Raw genomic sequence first — 21,609 nt, 5'->3', positions numbered from 1 at the left:
TTCTAAATAAATAACGTTTTGTAAAATGGATTTAATAGACTGCACCAAAAAGTTGTTCTGCAGTATGTGGAACTGTCAATAACAAATCGGCCACGTTGCTATTGTCAGCTAGCGCTGACGCTAGCGAAGTTGGGACTTCTTTCGTGGGTACGCGCAAAATGTCATCGTGAAAAATTAGGTCACTTTAAAAATTCACTTTTTAACGTGACTGTGTTTAACTGTCTGTGACATTGAAGCTTCCACACCAATGACTTATAAGAACAATATTTTTTATAATTCACAATTTGTGTCTGATCGAACTTACTAATAAAACAATTCAAATTATTTGAGTGTTATTTCTTAACCATGATTGAATTCTGGTGTTTTTTTATTACTAAAATATATATTTATTAAATATGTTATACTGGTGCATATATCCTTATTTATTTCTATTAATGACAGGTATTGTTTCTGTATTAAAATTCATGCCACATGCAAAAATTTGAAAGCAATTAAGAATATTGTTTTTGCATAATTTTAAAAACAATAATGAGATTTTAAAAAATGTATCGAGTGGGAATTGACACTCACGCCCGTTTATCCGGGACAGGTGCTCTTAACCACTTAGCTATCGAAACTGTGCTAGTTCAGAATCCGAATCGTTTTCTAATTTAAAATTCGTTAAAAATCATGTATAATAAAACCATTTCTTTCTACATGTTGTGGATAAAGTGCCAGTTTAAAATTAATTATAGACATTATATTATATGTTCTTTGACGGCCATTCTCGAGTCCCTGTGCGTGGACTTCTTTGAAAATCTACTGCAGTCTTTAAGATATTAAGGCGAATTTAATCAGCGAACGTAGATTTGCCTTGTGTCAGATTGCATATACAGGGTGTTAGATTATACAATGTTGTCAGAGAGTAGAGACAATTTTTTTTAAATTCAAGTCAAAAATGTATTATAATACTGATATATTTATATTGTGATTTTTAAGTTGAATTAAACATAGTTTACAAGTTAGTTATCGAACTGTAAAATTTTTTTATTGACACATTTATTATATTCTTTTATTATTGAATTAAATAATGGAAGTGCTTCGCACTTTTTAAAATTATCGCAACTTCGCATAAATGGTACTCTGACCACTTCGCACGTATATAGGTATTATTTAACAATCCAGTATATAGCTATATATATTTACCGTAAATCCAATCACAAGGCAAACTCGGTCGCTATTTAGTTCCAACGTCATTCTTTAGGCGTGGACGGGGCACTGTCTTCCGCCTTCCTTTTATTACCGGCCTGTTGCAGTTTTCTATCAGGCTTGTATTTCTCCCACTTTTTATGATTCAACTGATCAAAATCCTCACAATACATAGCAATGTCCTTCAAATACACTGACAAGTTCAATAACTCCCTATCCCTGTCTCTGTTTAAATGCGCTTGCCTAAAAGGTCTGATTTTGAGACCGCTCTTCGGATTCATAATGAAATTTCTTCGGATATCGTCGAACATTATTGTGTTCTTTGAACTGTATTGCGGGTATTTACCCCATATTACGCCTAAAGGTTTCACCTGGAAAATAAATTAACATTAGCATTAAGATATAAAATACATTTGATAGAAATAACTAGTTGTTCGCCGCGAACCGCGGACCAGACCTCGCGAAAACAATATTTTTTTTTACAAAATTGTGAATATTTCAAAAACGGCTTAACAGATTTTGTTGCCAAGTTGAAGACTTGCTTGAAGACTTTAAAATTTCTATTGGCAGATCCTACATAGGTACCTTTTAAATTTCATGAAAATCGGACCAACGGAACGAACGAAAGTAGCTCGAAAGTAGTATATATACAGAAAATGTATTTTTCCCAAAGTAGAATTGTAGACCTCGCCCGCTCGTCCCTGATATCTAATTATACTTCATAACAAACAAATTTATCCCTAGATGCTTCGTACAACACTCACGGGTGATAAGAAGTGGTCCTACTCTAAGGCGGGATCCATACAACATTTGCTACTCACATCAATAGTCCCATACTTGGCGGTATGCACAGTGATCATCGCCAGATAGTCGAGATAGAACATGATTTTATAATCCTGGTGCGTGGAGACACCCAAAAGCCGCATCTTCTCCTCAATCCACTTCATGCCGGTCGCTGACCAGATCACAATGTCGTAGTCCTCATATGCTGTCGTCAGAAACTCGTGGAGGAACGGTCTCATTAGTTCGTAGCCTGAAAATGTTACAATTCAACAAACATAGTTTTAAACTCCCCGATAACCGACCATAATGCAGTCATTGTTGGACTTGACCTTAGAGTAAAGAGAAACAAAGCTCAAACTCACATCAAGCACATCAATTTTGAAACCACTGTTACGGACATAAGCAACACTGATTTTAGTAGTATTCTATCGTCGAGTGATCCGGAATGGTCCGCCGAAGAACTCGTTAATATCTTATCTACGTGTATCACCAAAAACACATCCCTTAAAAAGATTCCGAGACAAAAAAGAAATATAAAACCGTGGATTACGCCAGGGCTAATGCGATGTATTTTAAAAAGAGATAAAATGCACATGCAATGCAGGTCAGAACCAAATAACCATACTCTAAAAGAAGAATACAATTTGTATAAAAATCATTGCAACGATTTACTTAAAAGACTAAAGAAACTATATGAAAAAAATGAACTTGAAAGACACAAAAACGATCCTAAAATGACATGGAAGACAATAAATTCAATCACAAATTTGAAATCTCAAAAAACACCGCCAAGGAATTTACTCAATATTTCGGCTACTCCTGAATCGTCCTTAGACCAAATAAACAACTATTTTGCAAACGTTGGAAGAGACTTGGCAGAAAAAATACCCAATAACGATAACTGCCCCGGTGCTTCAAATGGTGGAAACTTGGTAGGTAACTCATTATTTTTGGATTGTACTACTAAATACGAAGTTGGCTCGATACTGTGCAAATTGAAAACCGATTGTGCTGTGGGTTGGGATGGCATATCCTCTAAAATTTTGAAAATGACTCACCCTAAATTAGTTCCAGTTATCACGCACATATTCAATCTTTGCCTATCTGCAGGTGTTTTCCCGCGGGTATTCAAAAAGGCACTTATCCACCCCATACATAAATCCGGAGATAAGAACGTAATAAGCAATTATAGACCCATCTCAGTACTCTCAGCTCTCTCAAAAATATTGGAAAAAATCATGAATAAAAGATTAGTAGAATACCTTAATAAAAATAACATCATTTCCAAAAAACAATTTGGATTCCAAGCTGGAATGTCAACTGAAGATGGAGTGGTCGAGCTTACAGAACATGTCGCAAAATTAATAGATAATAAAAAGAAATCCTTAGGCATCTTCTTAGATTTGGCTAAAGCGTTCGACACGGTCTCTATTCCTAAGCTCTTAAAACAAATGGAACGGCTGGGTATTCGTGGTCTGGCTCTAAAACTATTTAGGGACTATCTTTCTAATAGAACGCAAAGAGTTGTCATTGATGACTATGCTAGCTCCGATGCTGCAGTAACATTTGGAGTACCACAAGGCAGCGTGCTTGGGCCAAGCCTCTTCTTAATATATATTAATAACCTGTGCAACATGAACTTATTCAAGGGAGAAATATTCGCATTTGCCGATGATACCGCACTAATATTTCATGGTGACACTTGGGAAGAAACTCGTAAAAACGCTGAGGTAGGGCTGGGACAGGTAATGAGTTGGTTATGTGCTAATACCCTTACACTAAATGTTAAGAAAACTAACTTTATTACATTTGGTATAAACCGTAACCAATTGCCATCCTCCTCAAAATTCCAAATTAAAGCCCACACCTGTAACCTCAATGCTCATTCAGGATGTGCCTGTAGCTCTTTGGAAAGATCTAGTAACATTAAATACCTAGGAGTACTTCTTGACGAAACGCTTTCATGGCAACCCCAAATAAATGCACTTACCGCGAGGATTAGGCGTCTAATACCAATCTTTAGGAAACTGAGGCACGTCGCTGATATTAAGCTTCTAAGATCCGTCTACTTTGCGCTAGGACAATCCATTTTAACATACTGTATAAGAGCATGGGGTGGTACCAGAAAGACAACTCTTTTGATTCTGGAAAGAGCACAGCGTAGTCTATTGAAGGTACTCCATTTCAGGCCATTCAAGTATCCGACCCAAGCACTATACACAGAAAGCGATGTTTTGAGTGTGCGACAGCTTTATGTAGCAAACATCGTTAAGTTTCAGCATAAAACAACACCCCTTAAACTTGATCAATATAATTTGATGCGTAGAAAAGATAAAGTCTGCCCAACATTTAGTCGTAAAACCTATTTTATTACAAAATTTCAATGTTTTACAGGACCTAAACTTTACAATAAAGTAAACGGAATAACTGAAATACACAACCTTAATAAATATCTAATGAAGAAAAAACTACAAAGATGGCTTAAAACCTTAAATTACGATGACACGGAAAATCTTCTATCAATCTTGTCATAATAAAGTTGTAATCTATATTAATATATAAATCATAATGATAATACTTAAATATTAAAAATACATTTTTAAATATCATATATATCCTAATTACATAACTTACTATATATACATATATTATACTTTACCACATAATATAAAACTAATAAAATACCTTTCAAAATCAAACTTAATATGTTAATAAACTTTGTACTAAACTAAAATACTAACAACCTGAATTTATATAAATAAAAGCGTTAACTTATTTGCCACACTCCATATTCTTCGTAGTCTAACTAAAATGAATTGAATGCTCACAGTCGCACGGCGCATGAGTCATGCTTGTTTACGCCAATCTTGGGATATTTTGTACCTCCGTGGTAATTATGTAGGTAGTTTGAATTGTTTAATTAGTTAGACACCTTTATGTTCGTAATATATTATAATTTTGTACTTAACTTGAGAAAATAATAAATGTTCTTTCTAAATGTAAATAAATATTCCTAAAATGTTATTTTGTGAAGGGACCTAGTGTTTATAATACAGGCTCGGCCTAGTTTAAACACTAGTGTGATGGACTCAACCAATAATTATGTGATTACGATTACCTAAATACATTATTACTGTACCTAATTAGACGTAAGTCCAAATATGTATGTTTTTTATGAAATAAATAAATTATTATTATTACTTATACCCAATTCTTTCGTTTTATTCCATTGTTTGTAGCTTTTTCATAAATACTTTTTAAATATGTGAAAAGTGCCTGTAACAGTATTTTTTTTATAGCCTGTATTTTGTGTCCCACTGCTGGGCAAAGGCCTATATAATAATATAAAGTCACATAATTTTTAATAAATTGTGTGACTTTATTTTACATTTCCGTAATCTACACATATGTCATAAAAAATGGAAATTGCGTTAAAATATCACAGGGTCATTTTGCGTAAGGCACATTTTGCGACGACTTTTTTGCACAATTTATTTTTATATGAAATTTCCATATAAATAGTAAATCGATTTGCTGACTGCCCATCGAAAACATATATCTTGGAAGAATAATGCGTATGCGAAGAATAATGTTTAGCAAGCGTTTAACTTTGGACATGGTATTGTAGTAAGATTTAGTTGGTTTACCAGTTTCCGCTACAGATCTGTGGTCGAATAATGTATAATCTATATCCAGGACTAACAGCTTCTTCCCCTCCCGCGGTTCATTCAGCACATTTATTTTGTAATCCCGCACTCGCTTGTTGATTTTTGCTAAATATATCTGTAACAATTATATACTTAAAATATCATTGTAAAATATTATAAGTTTGTTTATAAATTACCTTAAAATACCAAATCTAATTAATGGTCAAGATCAGTTGATATATAAATAAATATATAAATTATATTAATCACACAGATTGAGCTAACCCCAAAGTAAGTTCGAGACTTGTGTTATGGGATACTAACTCAACAATACTATATTTTATAACATATACCGGGATCTTGGATGTTTATCTATATCAGAAAAAGATCATTTTCCATCATGACCCGACCAGGGATCGAACATGTCCCGGGTTCGATCACTTGATTCAGTGGCAAGAACTTTACCACTGCACCACTGAGGTGGTCGAGTTGATAACATGGATATTAGTCATTTAGAAGGCTACACTGGAGTGTTGCCCACTAAATGAACACAACACCTTTCAGTTCTTTTCTTTTTAAACAACATCAGATAGGTACTTTTTGCTAAATACAATATTTATGACAGTGATATTGGATTGATTGATTTGAACTTTTGCACAAAAAATAACTTTGTTACAAATATTTATTAAATAGTTAAGAGTGGAAAAGTTATCTTTACAGGTGTGGAAAACTATATTGTGTACATCTAGAAAAATATGCTGTTTGCCCAGCAGTAAAGTTACAGCTATAAAAAAAAAGTAAAAACCTCTTGATTCTCCACATCAACTTCCTCTTCCTCAATATCGAGATCATTGACCACCTCGTCCCCAACGTCAGGCTTTGTTCTAGCACCTTCTATCGCCTCCTCGAGGGACCCCATCATCATAATCTTCAAATTCGGCTTGAGATTCAACTCGGAGAGGGTAAAGTTGTCTGTGGCCACTTTACCTAACAATTTTTATTGAAAATACATTAAATAAATTTTACTCTTTGCAGGATACTTAATGTCTACAAAAACTCTTTCTCAAATCTTCCAATTTTTACAAATCTCTGTCAAGGGCAGCTAGTTGCCACCTCTGCAGGATACCATTAACCATTGTGCCATCTCACTATATCTTTTGGATTCTCCCTCTGTGCCTACATGCTTCTGGCAACCAATATTATTTTAATTTTTTTTATAACTTAGCGCTCGCACCTACAGTGACGGCAATAACTGAAAATCAGTGTTTTTGTACTAATGTGCAGAAATGTGAGTTTTTGCCTTGCTGCAGCACAGTAATTCTTTTAGCATTATGCTTGTACGTACGTGTAATATTAATATTGTTTTTATGCTTTATATGTTATTATTTTTAGTGTCTGTGGCAACACAAATAAACATTGTCCATGTCAACCATAAGGTAGCCAGTCGGGTTTGTTAGCAAAACTTATTTTGTACTTATATCATTTAGTGCTTGCAGAAGTGTTTAAGATTTTTATGAAGTTAATGGTTTGATTATTTATGCCCATATCTTTATCAAAATTCATCCTGAACATTTTTAATGATTGTTTAGGTACTAATCATCTTCACTAACAATGATAATATTAGAATAGTGGAATGAGATTAAAATCATCATTAGCTAGGAATTTCCGAGATTTTCAAGATAATGAACAAAATTTCTAATTAGCAAATAGTTTTAAAACTGAAGAGAAAGTGTTACATAAATGAATAATATGACTGAATACCTATGTTATTCTGAACATGGGCTAAATATATGTTGAATTATGTATTGGTAGTACATGATATTTAGAATTTTGATCTGTATTTGTGCAATATTATTGCTATCCCAAAATTAACTGCAATTACATGTACATACAAAATTGCTTATTATATACAATAATAAAATAGCCGATTTGTAGGTTATCATATATGCTGTTCTGGAAATTATGAATAAACTTGATGTAAAGTAATTATTTAAAGATATTGACAGAGAAATAAAGAGATACTACCTTGAAACTTAACGTTAAGCAGTTTCTGCCTCTCGGGTCGGACTCCAGTAGCATTTTCAATGGCTATCTTGAGCATTGCCACTGAATCTGAAGGAGAGAACTCTGGTATTTCATATTCCTTCCCATTCCATTTAACGCTTAATTTGAGTGGATTATCGTTAAAATCACACATTTTTCATGAAAAATGATGATCACAGTAACGGCAAATGACACATAAACAAAACAGTTTTGATTGACGTCAGTTAGTGATGGATCTAAGTCGATTACATTGACGGATAGTGTTGCAGAAGTTCGATTCACTGTAAATAACTTCCCACTTTTTTAAATGACAAAAAAACTTAGATTTTTATTGTAGCATTTTAATTAATTTAATCTAAAAAATCTTAAGTAGGTATTTACTTATAAGTATTTCCATTTTTTTAATTTACAATCAAGAGTAAATAGAAAGTAACATCTATTCTATTTAAGACTAGGCCAACCCACCCATACTCTCATATGATCCACGCATGTCTAATAGAAAACTATATACATGATGAGCAGAGAGCGACCTAGGTATTTAATTTACCTTACTTCGAAGAAAATTAATAGAAGTATGCTGCCATAGTTTGAAATTTAAAATGATTAACTGGCCGCAACTAAAATTTTATTTAGACTTTACAAAATAATAACACAATACCAATGTAACAATACAATACTTTTAAAGACGCACATTACAACACATGAACACGACACACATTTTAAAAAGAAAAGTTAACTCAAAATTTCTTTTTGGGACTTGCGATATTTTGCTCGGTTTGCTCCATTTAACATAGTGTTCACTCGTTTTACTGTTAACTGAAAAAAAAGTTTGATTTGTGATTTTTAAGTATATAAAGTATTTTATACTATGGTAAATGGAATTAAGACATTTTTAAGTTCCAAATAGTTAAGAAAGATAATGAATTTTTGTGTGTAAATAAAAATAAGTTTATCTCACGTATTTTTGTTGTAAATATCCATCGAGTCTTTTAGCTCGACGACCTGAAATAAAAGTGTCTTCGTAAAAAGATCGGTAACTTTCACGTTTTAAAATTATTTGCATGGACTTTGTGGCTTTTTCACGATTTGGGATAAAATCAAAATTTGGGATAGACTTTAATTTTTCAGGCTTTGCTTTTAGGTATATCAGTACTTCCCAAACATTGTTAATTCTGATTCCACACTCTGGCTGACCAACAAATAATGGGTGGACAAGCCAGGTATTGGTAGACCGCCAGAGTAGCTAATAAGGTGTAAATCTGCCTTCATAACCGGTAATTCTTATAATGACTCCTTGAGCCTTTGATGTCTCGAGCGAGAGAGACCCAGCCAACCGGGCAGCAGTAAAAGGGAGAGAGATGTCCTTAAGGTTCCGCTATCGTCCATTACTATGTCCAACTTATTTGCGATTTTTTCTAATCAGGATGTCTTTTCGATTGTATACTGCGACCCGCTATTTTAATTTCATTACCTACCTAGTCGAATTGTTTGGGAAAAGCTGTGTGTGTAGTTCGACTTCGCTATTTACATCTCAACATCGAGTCGATTCGAAGTCAGACGCAGCTAATCAATCACAACAGTGCGCCATTGAACGCAACGATAACCACACTGCAATGTGATTGGTCCGCTGAGTCTCGCTTCGAATCGATTCGATAGTGAGAAGTGTAATACAAACCCGCACTTCGCCTGGTTTGTAGCATATAGTAAATCATTTGTCAATACTTACCTCTGCGATAACTATAGGAACGACTGCCGTAAGATGAACGCTCATGTGACCATTTCTGTAATATAATTATTGTAAGTATATGTATTGTTGTAAACATTTACACTAGAATTTATTAAAGTGAATTATCATTTATTTACCTGGTTGAATTTGATAGGGTATATATTAGCCCCTGCGTAGATGTCATTATAGTATTTCTGAGACTGTAATTAATAAAGGTTAGTCAAAACTATTGAAGTAAGTTTACGTTTATATAGGTAGATACTAGAACAAGATAACCTTGATCATTGATAGTACCTAAGTACTTAACTAATATTAAAAATCGGACCATTGTTTGGCGCATTACCAGTGCGCATTACAATCTATCAGTCTAATCAATCAGTATCTCAAATAGAATATATGTATAGCTAGGTTTACATTTATTTACATTAATACTTACCTCCAAAAGGTACCGTGACGGTGTGTAAATGTCGAGAAAATCTAAAAAAAAAAAAACTGATTTACAAAACAAAAATTAAGGAATAGTAACGATATTTTTTTTTTGTAAATAAATAAAATAAAAATGTTGATTCGTAACTAGAATTGCTATAAATTAAACTTATATGATTTTCCTAATGACTCCATACACGATTAATTGATATTATGATAATGATTATAAATGTTCATACCATCTACGAATATATCGCTAGGAATCAATTGCACACGACTCCTAAACGATACAGTCTTTTTCGTGGACACACCTATGTCCCGTTTATAAATTCGGTCCCAGCATATACCATGGGTCTTTGGTACATAAACAACATTCTTCCGAATTAGACCTTTTTCTTTAGTCATAGTACCCACATCACACCTAGGTTCTATATTGGTACCTATACATTGATTACGTTGGTTAACAATTGTACGATTAACTCTCCTCATTCTAGGTCTTTCAACATAACAATGTCGAACTGTATTGTGAGCCCCAGTGAAATCATTTCTCTTGGCGTCACTACAGCAACATGTACACAACGAGGACGAGTCAGGGTCATCATCTTCAATACCTAAAATAATAGTATTACATCTATCTATTTAAGTATACGTATATTTACAATAGTAATTACTTTAGCATTATAAATCTATATATATGCTACATTGAATTCAGAAAGATCGTCGGATACATTTTTTACTCCACGACATTAAAAAGATCAAACATTTCATAAAACATCATACCATTGAAATATTGTTTTGTTATTTTATTTGGGCGATGCAAAGGTGGACATTGTATAGCACAGGAGCAGTACATCTCGCCAGGAGTCATTGATGAATCTGTAATATGTTATAAATTCAATAAATTGATCATTATTCGTTTTAATATCAAGTTTCAAGGCCTACCGAGAAACATACAAAAACCTTACTACATCCATATGCTGTCTCTCTTGTTTATATCGTGTACGCATCGTGTAAAAAATAAACGTGTGGACACATTGATGTGCTACGTGTTTTATGTTTCATGATAGCACCTCATATAGCGTCGAAACAAACTTAAAAACCTAAATGGTATCGATAGAATTATGATAGCTAAGTAAGTAAATAGTAAGGAGATGTTGATTAAATACATTACCAGAATTGACACATGAAGCACATTCAGAAAGTGGGCAGCATTCGATTTCATCGCTAGAGTCGCTTCGATTTCCTAATTTGATTTTGTCACAATTTCTTGAAGTGTCATCAACCCGTGTCAGTTTAGGTTTTTTAGATTGTTTTGATCTCCGTTTATTTTCGCCTTTCTTCGATTTATTACTATCTGTACATCTAAAAATGCTAGAGTTTACTTTAGTATCACTAGTCGTTGTTTTATTGCGGCAATTTGGACATGTTTTTTTATTATCTCCACAAAGACTACAGCACGAGTTGTTTGTTGATTGGTGCGAACATTCTTCTTCACTTGTTGTTGTTGTTTCTGGGGCACTGAGTTCTTGCTGAGTTTCTATTCCTGCATCTTTACAACAACAGTCTCCTGAACATAGATAGTTACGTTCCTCAGTAATTCCATGTCCATTACACGTACACGTTTTTGGGCATTGCGGATCACATTTTCTAACAACAATTCCATGACCATCACAAGTACATGTCGTTGGACAGAGTGGGTCACAAGTTTTGACAGTGATGCCATGTCCATCACATTTACATGTTTTTGGACAGAGCGGGTCACATTTTTCAACTTCGATTCCTTGCCCTCCACACGTACAGTCTTCTGGACATAATGGGTCACACGGTTCAAATTGGACACCTTCCCCATGGCACTCACATTCTTCAGGACAAAGAGGGTCGCATTTTTCAATCATTACACCACGATTATTACATTTACATTCATCAGGACATAAATCGTCACATTTTTTGTGCAACTTCTCTTGTTTACAAAGTTCAGCATCACCTTTGCAGTTGGCACATATTTGTTTGTGTGGTTCTGTTTTGTTTTCTTTTGGCGATCTCTCTTTTTCTCGTTTGATCTCAATCTTGTTCTTGGCATTTGATTCTTTATGCTTTCTTTTATTGCACTGCGTGCATTTGTTGGTAACATCTGTTCGTTCTAATTTATCTTTCTTTTCTTCGTCAATCTTTTTCTTGTTCTTTATTGCTTTGGATTTACATTTATCACTCTTGATTTTGTTCGATACCTCTTTTCGTTTTGATTCAAAATTCTTTTTTTCCACCGATGAATCTTTCTGTATTTCTGAATCAATATTTTTCTTGGTCTTTTGTCCTTTGCAATTGTTTTTATCTTTCTTGTATTTGTTTGATATTTCTTGTAGTTCTAATTCAATACTATTTTCTCTGGAAGGCAATTTTTTTTGTGTTTCCGTATCAATATTTTTCTTCTTTTCTTGACTTTTCCCTTTTCCATTGCAACACTTGTTCCTGATTGGTTCTGTTTGTTTGATAGGTTCTAAGTCAATAGCATTGTCTTTGACTGGTAACTCCTTCTGTATTTCTTCATCAATCATGTTCACTAATTCTCTCTGTTCTATTAAAACACATTTATCTTTTGTCTTCTTTCGTACATCTTTCAGTCCTATTGAAACACTTTTGTCCTTGGTTTTCTTTTGTAGCTCTTTCTGTTCTGTTGAAATACATTTGTCCTTGCACTTCTTTTGCACTTCTTTCTGATCTATCAAAACACTTTTGTCTTCGGTCAATGTTCCCTCTCGTTTTATTATTGTCAAATCATTCGTTGTTTCGTATTGCGTCGCACAACATTTAGGTTGCTTTCTACATATTTTTTTTGTGACGGTGCATATTTGTACACTGTAAGTAAGTGACATTAAACTTGATTTAGTGAAAATAGTAGAAATAGTATACAGGTATGGCTCAAATACGGCAGAATTGTCTGTTCAAATAAGGTTTTTATTTGTAGAAAAAAAAATGGTTGTTAACTTACTGTTGTGTGGATGTGGCTTGATCTTGTTTTTTCATTTGTATTTCTGTAAAGATAAAACTTTAGCTGGTAACTCTCTCTCTTTCATCTGAGCAGTTTTCCGGTTTCTTCTCAGCCGTTGAGTATCGGAGCCCTGACCGCTAAACTAAACTTAAAATTTTAGTTGGTATCTATATTTATATAAATATTAAATAACTATTCATCATCTGATTAAATAATAACTATAGTTATTATTTAATCAGATGTATAACTATAACAGATAAATAATAACTAAGTATAGTTATTATTTAATCAGATGAATAACTATAGTTATTATTTAATCAGATGTATGCATATTCAATTAAAAAAATGAATTTTCACCTTCAACTTTTTTCTTTTTTTTCACACGACAAGATGATTTTAAGCAACGTATCATCCTACTCCTAAGAAAAAAAAATTTTAAAGTTAGGTTAATATTAAAATATCGATATACAACTCTATTTATTTAGAAAATCAACATACGTACATAAAACTACGTTTGCGTTTCGAGATACTTTTACTAGGAGTTTTGGCAATATTTTCTTTACTTTTCGAAGTTGTTATAGCGGGTTTGCTGTCCTTTTCTTTGAGTAGTTCATGTTCTGTCAATACAAGCAATTCAATATACATATAAGCAAACAAACGTAGATTATATTCTATTTTACTAACCCCCGACGACAGCCGGTGGGGAGTTATAAGTTTAACGTGTCTGTGTATTATGTATGCCTGTCCATGGCATCGTATCAAACGGCCAAACGGCCGAACCGATTTTGATCTAGTTTTTTTTATTTAGCTTTAATTGACAACACTTTCACAAACACAACACAAAAAGTTTCACAACATCGATCTGACGCCTTCCTCTGTTCCATAGAGAAAGAGTTTCGCAAGGCAAACTAATAATCCATACTAATATTGTAATTATATACACGGTGTGCATATATAAGTAGTTAGAAAGATTAAAATATAAGCTACTTTTTTCAAAAATCTAGCTACCCCTAAATGACTAAGTGAATGACAAATGAAAGGAGAGTGAAAGTTTGTATGAAAATCCTGTTGAAAAGATGACCAAAGACTATTGGCATTCACACAAAAATATTGGTCCTAGAAATTAGTAATCTGGTATGGGTAAATATGCCTTGAGAAGTAACTATTCTAAGCGGATGAAGTAGCGGGTAAACAAATAAGTTGAAATCTAATCCGAATTAGTGTTCCTGTCAAATTTACTTACCACTAGTTGGCAATGATCTACATGGCGGCCGGAGCAACTGATTTAGCGGATTTCCAGGACATAAACAATGGAATCTACAGCGATCACAAATGAAAACATGTTGTTCTAAAAGCGGTCTTCTCAAGGTCCGCTCTTTTTCAGTATCCAGCTGCAATACAAGCGAGAAAAATCTGAAAAACACTAATCTAATTTTGGAGACAATCAGTCAATTTTGTATAATTATGATTACCAAATAGATATTCCGTTGTAAGATATCATTTTTCAAGCACTTTATAGTCTTATTATCATTTTTTTCACCAACCAGTGAACATTCCTCTTCCGTACTTTTATACGTGACGGTTTTCTTTACGACCCAGTCTTGTTCGGCCAAATAAGAAAAAATTCTATATTGTCTCGCATTTTCGTCCTCAATTCTCTTATCGATATTCTTATCTTTTTTACGAGTTTTAAAGTTTTTATCATAACTTAAGTTCTTATTGATAACTGTTTGAGATGTGGATTTACAGGCATTAAATAAATTATTTTTTTTATTTGGCCAACATGCGAAAATTAAAGTGTTAAATCGATTGAAATAGCACCAAGTAACTGTTTCGTGTTTTATTAATTCATTTTGCCCTAAGTTACTTTTTTTATTTTTACGTTTGTTATTTGAATCTTTACTTTTATTTGGGTTAAGCTCATTTGTCCCATCTGGTTTACTATCTTTGTCACCAAATTTCCTATTAGTAACATCTTTTGTTACTTGCTTATCATTGTCTATCGTTTTTTGGTCATTATTATTTGTTTTATTGTCACTTGCCATTTTGTTTTTTCCTGTAGTTTCATTATTACCTAACACACTATTTTCATTCGATAAACTTACAATACAATATTTGTATTTTGAAATATCACGACCCGAAAAAGTTTTGATTTTATCAATTATCCATAAATTTGTCTTCATATTTGATATTTGATTTTTTATATATGTTGTCTTATTAGAATTTATATTTGATTCACAATTATTTATAACATTTTGATATTTGTTTTTATCTCTCAAAGGCTTTGGCAAAAGAATATCATCATTTTCAGAATCAAAAATATATTCATCATTTTCGTCCGCAGCATTTCCTTGATCACAGTCATCATCACTTTCATCAGATGAACCTCTAAAAAAAGAAAATAATAATAAAGAAAAACCAAGATAAACCATAATCACGAAATATTGGACAATATACATAGATACTTACTTCTCATAGCTAACATCACTAAAATCATCATATTCACTCGGGGATAAACAGATAGGACACAATTCACCAGTATCAGAGAAACAATCTGCACAATAAACTCCTGGACAATCTTTGGTAACACACCTGTGTATGATAATAATTATATTAATGATGCTACATATTATACTGACATCCATAATATGCCAATTATAATTTAGCTTAAGCTATTACTTTTGCAGTTTAGTATTAAGGTCATCTGATAGCTCTTTTGTACAACAAAGAAGGCACTGAACTTCTTCTTTTGAGATTCTTAAAATATAACGTAGCCAGGACCTAGAAACATAAGTTTTAAATAAAGAGAACATTCAAATAAAAAAATGTGTTTAGATATGATACTATATTCAAAAGTGGAATAACTGAATCTTACGGAATATAAATATTCAACCATTTCTTGAAAGTGTATTTTTCCTCCGAATGGTACTTATAGGATCTGTGAAGCTTTCGTCTTGCAAATTTCATGAATCCACCTAAAATAGTGCTTAACTATCATATTAAATATGTCACAGATTTCGTTCAGCTCTCTATGGTAGTGAACTCTTTCATTGAATATATCATATACTAAGTACGTAAAATAAATAATAAATCTTTATTTATTTGAATAAGCAGAAAAAGTAATAAATATACCTCGGAGAATAAGTATGTGATTATAAAGCCATTCAGCTCTTTCTTTAGCTCGTTCTGGACGATAGAGGCCCATGACAACATGACGAAGGCGTAGTCCATATGGTTCAAATAATGAAAAGAACCAAAGAAGGAATATCAAAATTCCTAAAAATATTTTCTTTTAATGATTTAATGATTGAAAGTATTGATGTGTAATTTGTGTAAAAAGTAAGATCACCATCACTATAATATAATCACGAGAATATATGGAAAATCGAAACGAAAGAGGTTAAACAAAAAAAAAACGGATATTATTTTACAAACCAATTTGTATATATCGTTGAAAATCTGGTGGATTTGGATTCGGAAGGCATGCAAATGGTAATGGAAGAGGCATCTCAAGTGGAGATGTTAGAGCTGCAAGTAATGATCGAAACATATCTGCTATACCCCCTGTACCAGTTATGTGCATACCCGCATTTGGAACTCCATCTACAATATAGATATAAGATAGATATAACTATAAGATCAACTCTACTTTTATCTCGTTGAAAATGTAAATTAGATCGTTCATATTTTAAAAACTTACATGGCATTGGGGTCTGATTTTTTCCATTGTGTTGAATAGTCATTAATACCCAATACAGACTATAATCTGCTACCATGTGGATGAGTAGCTTAAATGTAGTTATCGTCATAAAAACAATTGATCTATTTACATGTATCTTTTCAGAAGCAACCAGTCTGAACGATGTTGTCTGTTAAGAAAATATCATCAATATAATAAAGAGCAATATTTGAGCTTGTGTTATGTTGTGAGTTGTGACTAAATAAATAGATACTATTTTATGTTTTCTAATGTTATAGTTCATATTTATGAAAATTAAAAGCTTAATATAAATTAACACTGCTGTAAACGTTATCAAAAAAAAATTAATTGTATCAATAAGTATTTGATATAACGTTTTGTCTAAATCTAAATAAAATTGGACAATATCTTACAGAGACATATTTAGATCGCTCTCTTCTATTCAAGGGCAAAATAGTTTCTCTCCCAAGACGTAATCTGGTCAGGTCTAAATCCCTTAGCTCTTTAGTTATATATTTATTGTCAAATCTAGATCGAGTTTCAAACATATGCTGATAATATTTTGCTCTGAAAAAATATATAAAAAGTTTGTCAGTCAGTCAGCTTTGGTTTTGATTTTCGTAAGAGAAAATAATAATAGTTCATCAGAAACCTTATGACCTTATGACTATTCTGGAAAAATATATTTTTAATGAAAATAATCAGAGAAAACTATATTTGTTTATGTCCATCAAAATATATATTTTTCCAGAATAATACTAGTTTTTCTGATAAAATGTACCTAAATTATGATACTATATCAACTACGGAGCATACCAACCTAAATATAATTAGTAAAAGGAATAAACTAGTGACACATGAACTCCAAGATAACCAAGTGAGTAAAGGATCAGCTCTCTTTCTGATCTCAGTGACAATGCCAGCAGCTACTTGGCTAGCAGAGTCGCTGATGTTGCTAGAGAAGGTATATGAGTGCTGCACATGGATCTGAAGATATAACATATCCCTTATGCGCTGGGTGAACTCCTTTAGCCCTTAAAGAAAAACAATAAAATATTTACAATTTAACAAAAGAAACTAGTTGAATATGAGATTAATATATGAAAATACAAATAGTAATTTTTGATTGCACTTTTTCTATTATACTTACGTCTTTTAATGGTGGCAACAAAACTTCCATTAACGAAATCTGTGAATATGCACATTGCTTTATATTTCTTAACATTGGAACAAATTTCTTCAGGTTTATCAACCAAACTTTTCATTTGTGTAACACTTAGCTTGTATTTTTGTTTGTAGACACCTTCGTTGAGCACTTTCAGGCAGCGTTCATATGGAGTCCCCATAGTTTTATTACAAGCTTCTGATAACCACCGCAACCACAAGAATGTAGAATGGATTGTTTCTACTGCAAAATACATTAGACATAGGAAATCATTCAAACTCAACAAAAATTTTAGATTTATATAATACCTAAAATTATCTACTACTATAGTATAACCGCCTAAATGAGTCCTCGCCCGCGGAGTACAAGGGGCGCGGGGGTACGACGACGAAGGGGAACGAAAGAGGTGCGGGCGGCGGTCGAGCGTAGCGTGTAATACAAGAGGCGAAATGTTACTGGACATTTCTTGAGATATGTGAAGTCATAGTGGTTAGCGGCAAACAGGTGAAGATTTTTATTAAAAAATTAATAATGGCTATACAAAATTTGAATGAAACAACTGTAAACTATACAACGTGTTCCTTTTGTTATCCCATATCTCCATGGTATCAACGAGACCACGTACATGAATTAAATAGCATAAGCATTTTTCGATTATTGTTATTTTCAAATTTTTATTTTTCATACAAAACAATTCGATAAAAATGTGATTTTATGATATATAGGTATGATATGTAGGTAAAAAAAAGGTAATAAAGTTATGTATGTAATATTTATTTATGCAAAATTTATCAAAATTATAAATCAATCACTTATGTCCATAATATCAGTATCACTGGAACTTGATTCTTCACTTTCGAAACAGCCATCATCAGAATCATCAGAATCGTCTTGCACATTAATAATAAAATCAACAACTTCATCTAGTGCTCCATCATGTTTGCAATATTCGTCTTCGATTTTAATCACGTGTTTAACACAATTCTCCCATTTCTCTTTGGGATATTCAGCAAATAATCTCTCTAATATTTCTTTTTTCTGGTCCAAATTAGAGTCGATACTTTTTTGTGCTAATTGTCCTTTGATATCACCCCAGACCAACTCAATGGGGTTCAGGTCTGGGTGATATGGAGGCAAACGCAATACTTCGTGTCCGTTTCTTTTCAATACCTCGTCAATTTTGTAAATATCTTCTGTGAAATGGCTTTTAATTAATTTATATAAGTCATCTTTTCTAAGTTTTTCATCAAAAGGCACGTTATGTCGTCGTAGCCATTCTTGCATAGTTGGCTTGGTAGAAGCCATAGTTGGCTTTTTCTCTTCTCGAACCGAATGATAAGCTGCGTTGTCCATTACTATGACAGAATTTTGCGGTATATTAGGCATGAGCTTTTCATTTATCCATTTACTGAAATTTGCGAAATTCATAGAATCGTGATAATCACCTGTTTTACATTTGGATTTGAATATCACAAGGGCTCCGTCTACAAATCCAATTTGACCTCCACAATGTACGATGATCAAACGGTCCCCTTTACCAATATGAGATAGAACGCCAAGTTCATCCTTTGATTGCCAACATTTTGAAACGTTATGAGACGCGTTTACATAAGTTTCGTCAAGGTATAAAATATGTCTTCTTTCTCTACGATATTTTTTAATAGTATTTAGGTATTTCCACCTTCACGATGTGATATTTGGCTGTTCGATAAGGAGTTTCCTTTTAGATCCGCATTTCTTAAATTTAAAACCTAGATCATGTAATAATAGCCTTAAATATTCCCTGCCGCAGTGTAATATATTCTCTTCTCTAAGTACAGCGTTCAAAGTTTTCAGAGTAGGTATTTTTTTGAAAATTGTGTAAAACTGAGTGACTTTTCTTCTTACCACTCCTTTTGTGAAATCGTCTATTTCCACTCTTTTTCTACGAACCTGTTTTGGTTTTCTTGGTGATTTAAATCTCTCGTTGTCATTTAATGCTTTCCCTTGTTGTACAATTCTAGATACAGTCTTTTCTGATAATCCAGTAACTTCTGCTACAGTTTTATTTAAAGGTATATCTTGTTTATATTCATCAGAATTTGGGTCGAGTTTCTTTTTTCTAAAATATTCATATACGTTAAACGCCATTTGTTTGCACTGACTATTAATTCTATGTCCGAAAACATTTCGACTCATCTTGAGAATGTAATCTCATGTATAACTTTCACAAGGCGTCCGCAACTGTCAACACGTGTGATCGCTAACCGCGTAGCGAGCGAACTGAGTTTTTACAAGAATGCGCCCGCCGCCCGCACCTCTCTCGGTCCCCTTTGTCGTCGTACCCCCGCGCCCCTTGTACTCCGCGGGCGAGGACTCATTTAGGCGGTTCTACTTTAGATGTTGTATTATTGGCGATTTTGTACTTATAAATCAATGCAAGCAATTAGATTACGCCATATATTTGCAGTTTTGTTTGTATACTACACGTAGGTACATGTAAAATTAAAAATATCCTTACATACGCTCAATGTGAGCCTATTGACTTTCAATAAATTTTCTTTCAGCTGTCTTGTAAAAAATCGTATTTTTTGTACCATAATTTTGATTGAATCTCTCATTGAATTTAAAGGTTTTCTCGCAGTGTATTTTACTTCGCTTACAAGAGTTTTTATTTGTTCCTGAAATGTTAAGAAGATCAATGTGTACATCATATTTTTCATAGCTATAGAATAGATCACTGAATCATGCACTGAATATAATGTAAATCTTAACGACAATATGTTTTGCATCAAACATGTTTTAATGTTCACAATATTAATTGAAGTCGATATAAGGAATTGTGTATTACCTGGCGACAGGCCATGGATTCCGTCAAAACTTCAGAATTTTTAAGTGTGTTTGTAGCAGGGCCAGTAAGAATTAGTACAAGAGCATAGCAAGTTAACGTGTACCGTCCAGCTCGTGAAAAGAATTGGGGTAGAAGAAGAAATATCAGACACCTAGAACACATGTAAAAAAAAAATTAAAAAATGATGGGTTCTCTAACGACCTCTACATGAAAATGCACAACAAGGAGTAAACGACTAAATAAGCTAAATATTATACTACAAATGAAACAAATAAAACAAATGTCGGATAAAACTGAAGATTATGTAAAAAATTATAAAGCAATGTGCATTTTTACCGATTTCCTAATGAATGTTAATTGAAACAATTAAAAGAAGTAATTATCAAATTTTAGATAAATTTACTGATGAATCTAGCCTAGAATTTGATAGCTACGACTAATAAAGTAACACACCTAATTCTATAGCTAAACGCCAATCCCATAGTAAGGAGAACGCCGATGACAGAACTGATAACCGTAGCATGAAATAGAGAAATAGATAGCTGATACACCAAGAACAAAAAGCAAAGGTATGTAAGCACCAATCCCGTCAAAAACCCTAACAAACTCTTGAACACAAAATTGAGGCATGTCTGATCTGTTTTCAGATTCAAGAAGAAGTGTGACAATGATGATCCTTCGGGATAAATCTTTTGGAAAATCCTCGAAAAACGCGCTTGCGTATCTTGCCTGTAGCATCGCAATCTTTGTGACAGAGATTTTTGAGGAATAGGAGTGTTTGTTTCTTGTAAAGAGAGGTATTTCTCATTTTCGTAATTTTGCCTATACTTTTCTATAGTTCTAGCTTTCCACAACAAAGCAAAGTGGGCCATATTATTAAGGTTGAGAAAAAATATTTTGTTTCGTCATGTAACCGATAGAATATACATCCATTGGAAATTATCACGAAACATTTCAATTTTGTTAAAGCATTTACCATTGACTGACAAAATATTAAATTTGAAAAGTCAGTGAAAAGCTGACGTGTTGAGTCAAATTAAGGCAAAGACTAAATTTGAATGCTAGCTATGCCCGCTGGCTAGAGTTATTATTTTAAAATAAAATAGTTTTTT

At 33.0% G+C, this 21,609-nt stretch overlaps 2 protein-coding genes across 6 annotated transcripts; both read right to left on the bottom strand.

The window, feature by feature from the left end:
- Positions 1-1,021: 1,021 nt before the first annotated feature.
- Ublcp1 (Ubiquitin-like domain-containing C-terminal domain phosphatase 1) lies at positions 1,022-8,477 on the bottom strand. The gene is made up of 5 exons (XM_053763432.1): positions 7,644-8,477; positions 6,424-6,605; positions 5,619-5,754; positions 2,010-2,221; positions 1,022-1,559 (listed from the first exon to the last, which is right to left on the bottom strand). The coding sequence occupies exons 1-5, from the start codon at positions 7,813-7,815 to the stop codon at positions 1,233-1,235; spliced, it is 1,029 nt and encodes a 342-aa protein (XP_053619407.1). The 5' UTR covers positions 7,816-8,477; the 3' UTR covers positions 1,022-1,232.
- On the bottom strand, positions 8,270-21,512 carry LOC128680350 (uncharacterized). Of its 5 annotated transcripts, XM_053763428.1 has the most exons (25): positions 20,951-21,512; positions 20,498-20,648; positions 20,168-20,327; positions 17,653-17,910; positions 17,323-17,536; positions 16,916-17,069; positions 16,503-16,671; positions 16,238-16,405; positions 15,935-16,078; positions 15,678-15,777; positions 15,482-15,583; positions 15,272-15,394; positions 14,275-15,190; positions 14,046-14,193; positions 13,305-13,419; positions 13,160-13,221; positions 12,803-12,845; positions 10,985-12,669; positions 10,594-10,689; positions 10,053-10,424; positions 9,824-9,864; positions 9,525-9,587; positions 9,388-9,442; positions 8,620-8,663; positions 8,270-8,477 (listed from the first exon to the last, which is right to left on the bottom strand). In XM_053763428.1, exons 1-25 carry the CDS (start codon positions 21,367-21,369, stop codon positions 8,394-8,396), a joined length of 5,886 nt encoding a protein of 1,961 aa, XP_053619403.1. In that variant the 5' UTR covers positions 21,370-21,512; the 3' UTR covers positions 8,270-8,393. The 5 variants fall into 5 exon arrangements, 3 of the variants coding, with proteins under 3 accessions (XP_053619403.1, XP_053619406.1, XP_053619404.1); XM_053763431.1 differs by lacking the exon at positions 10,053-10,424; XM_053763429.1 differs by lacking the exon at positions 15,935-16,078.
- Between the last annotated feature and the right edge of the window lie 97 nt (positions 21,513-21,609).

This window comes from Plodia interpunctella, chromosome 24 (assembly GCF_027563975.2).
Source record: "Plodia interpunctella isolate USDA-ARS_2022_Savannah chromosome 24, ilPloInte3.2, whole genome shotgun sequence".
NCBI lineage: Eukaryota > Metazoa > Arthropoda > Insecta > Lepidoptera > Pyralidae > Plodia > Plodia interpunctella.
Note: the sequence above shows the minus strand (reverse complement) of the source record. Positions and strands in the feature narration are given on the sequence as shown.

Coding starts and splice junctions, on each gene's coding strand:
- Ublcp1 (XM_053763432.1), bottom strand. CDS start 7,815: ATGTGTGATTTTAACGATAATCCACTCAAATTAAGCGTTAAATGGAAT. Junction 6,606..7,643: donor GCTTAACGTTAAGTTTCAAG/GTAGTATCTCTT, acceptor AAAAATTGTTAG/GTAAAGTGGCCACAGACAAC. Junction 2,222..5,618: donor CAGATCTGTAGCGGAAACTG/GTAAACCAACTA, acceptor TAACATTTTCAG/GCTACGAACTAATGAGACCG.
- LOC128680350 (XM_053763428.1), bottom strand. CDS start 21,369: ATGGCCCACTTTGCTTTGTTGTGGAAAGCTAGAACTATAGAAAAGTAT. Junction 13,420..14,045: donor TAGATCATTGCCAACTAGTG/GTAAGTAAATTT, acceptor TTGTATTGACAG/AACATGAACTACTCAAAGAA. Junction 12,670..12,802: donor CAAGCCACATCCACACAACA/GTAAGTTAACAA, acceptor ACTTACTTACAG/TGTACAAATATGCACCGTCA.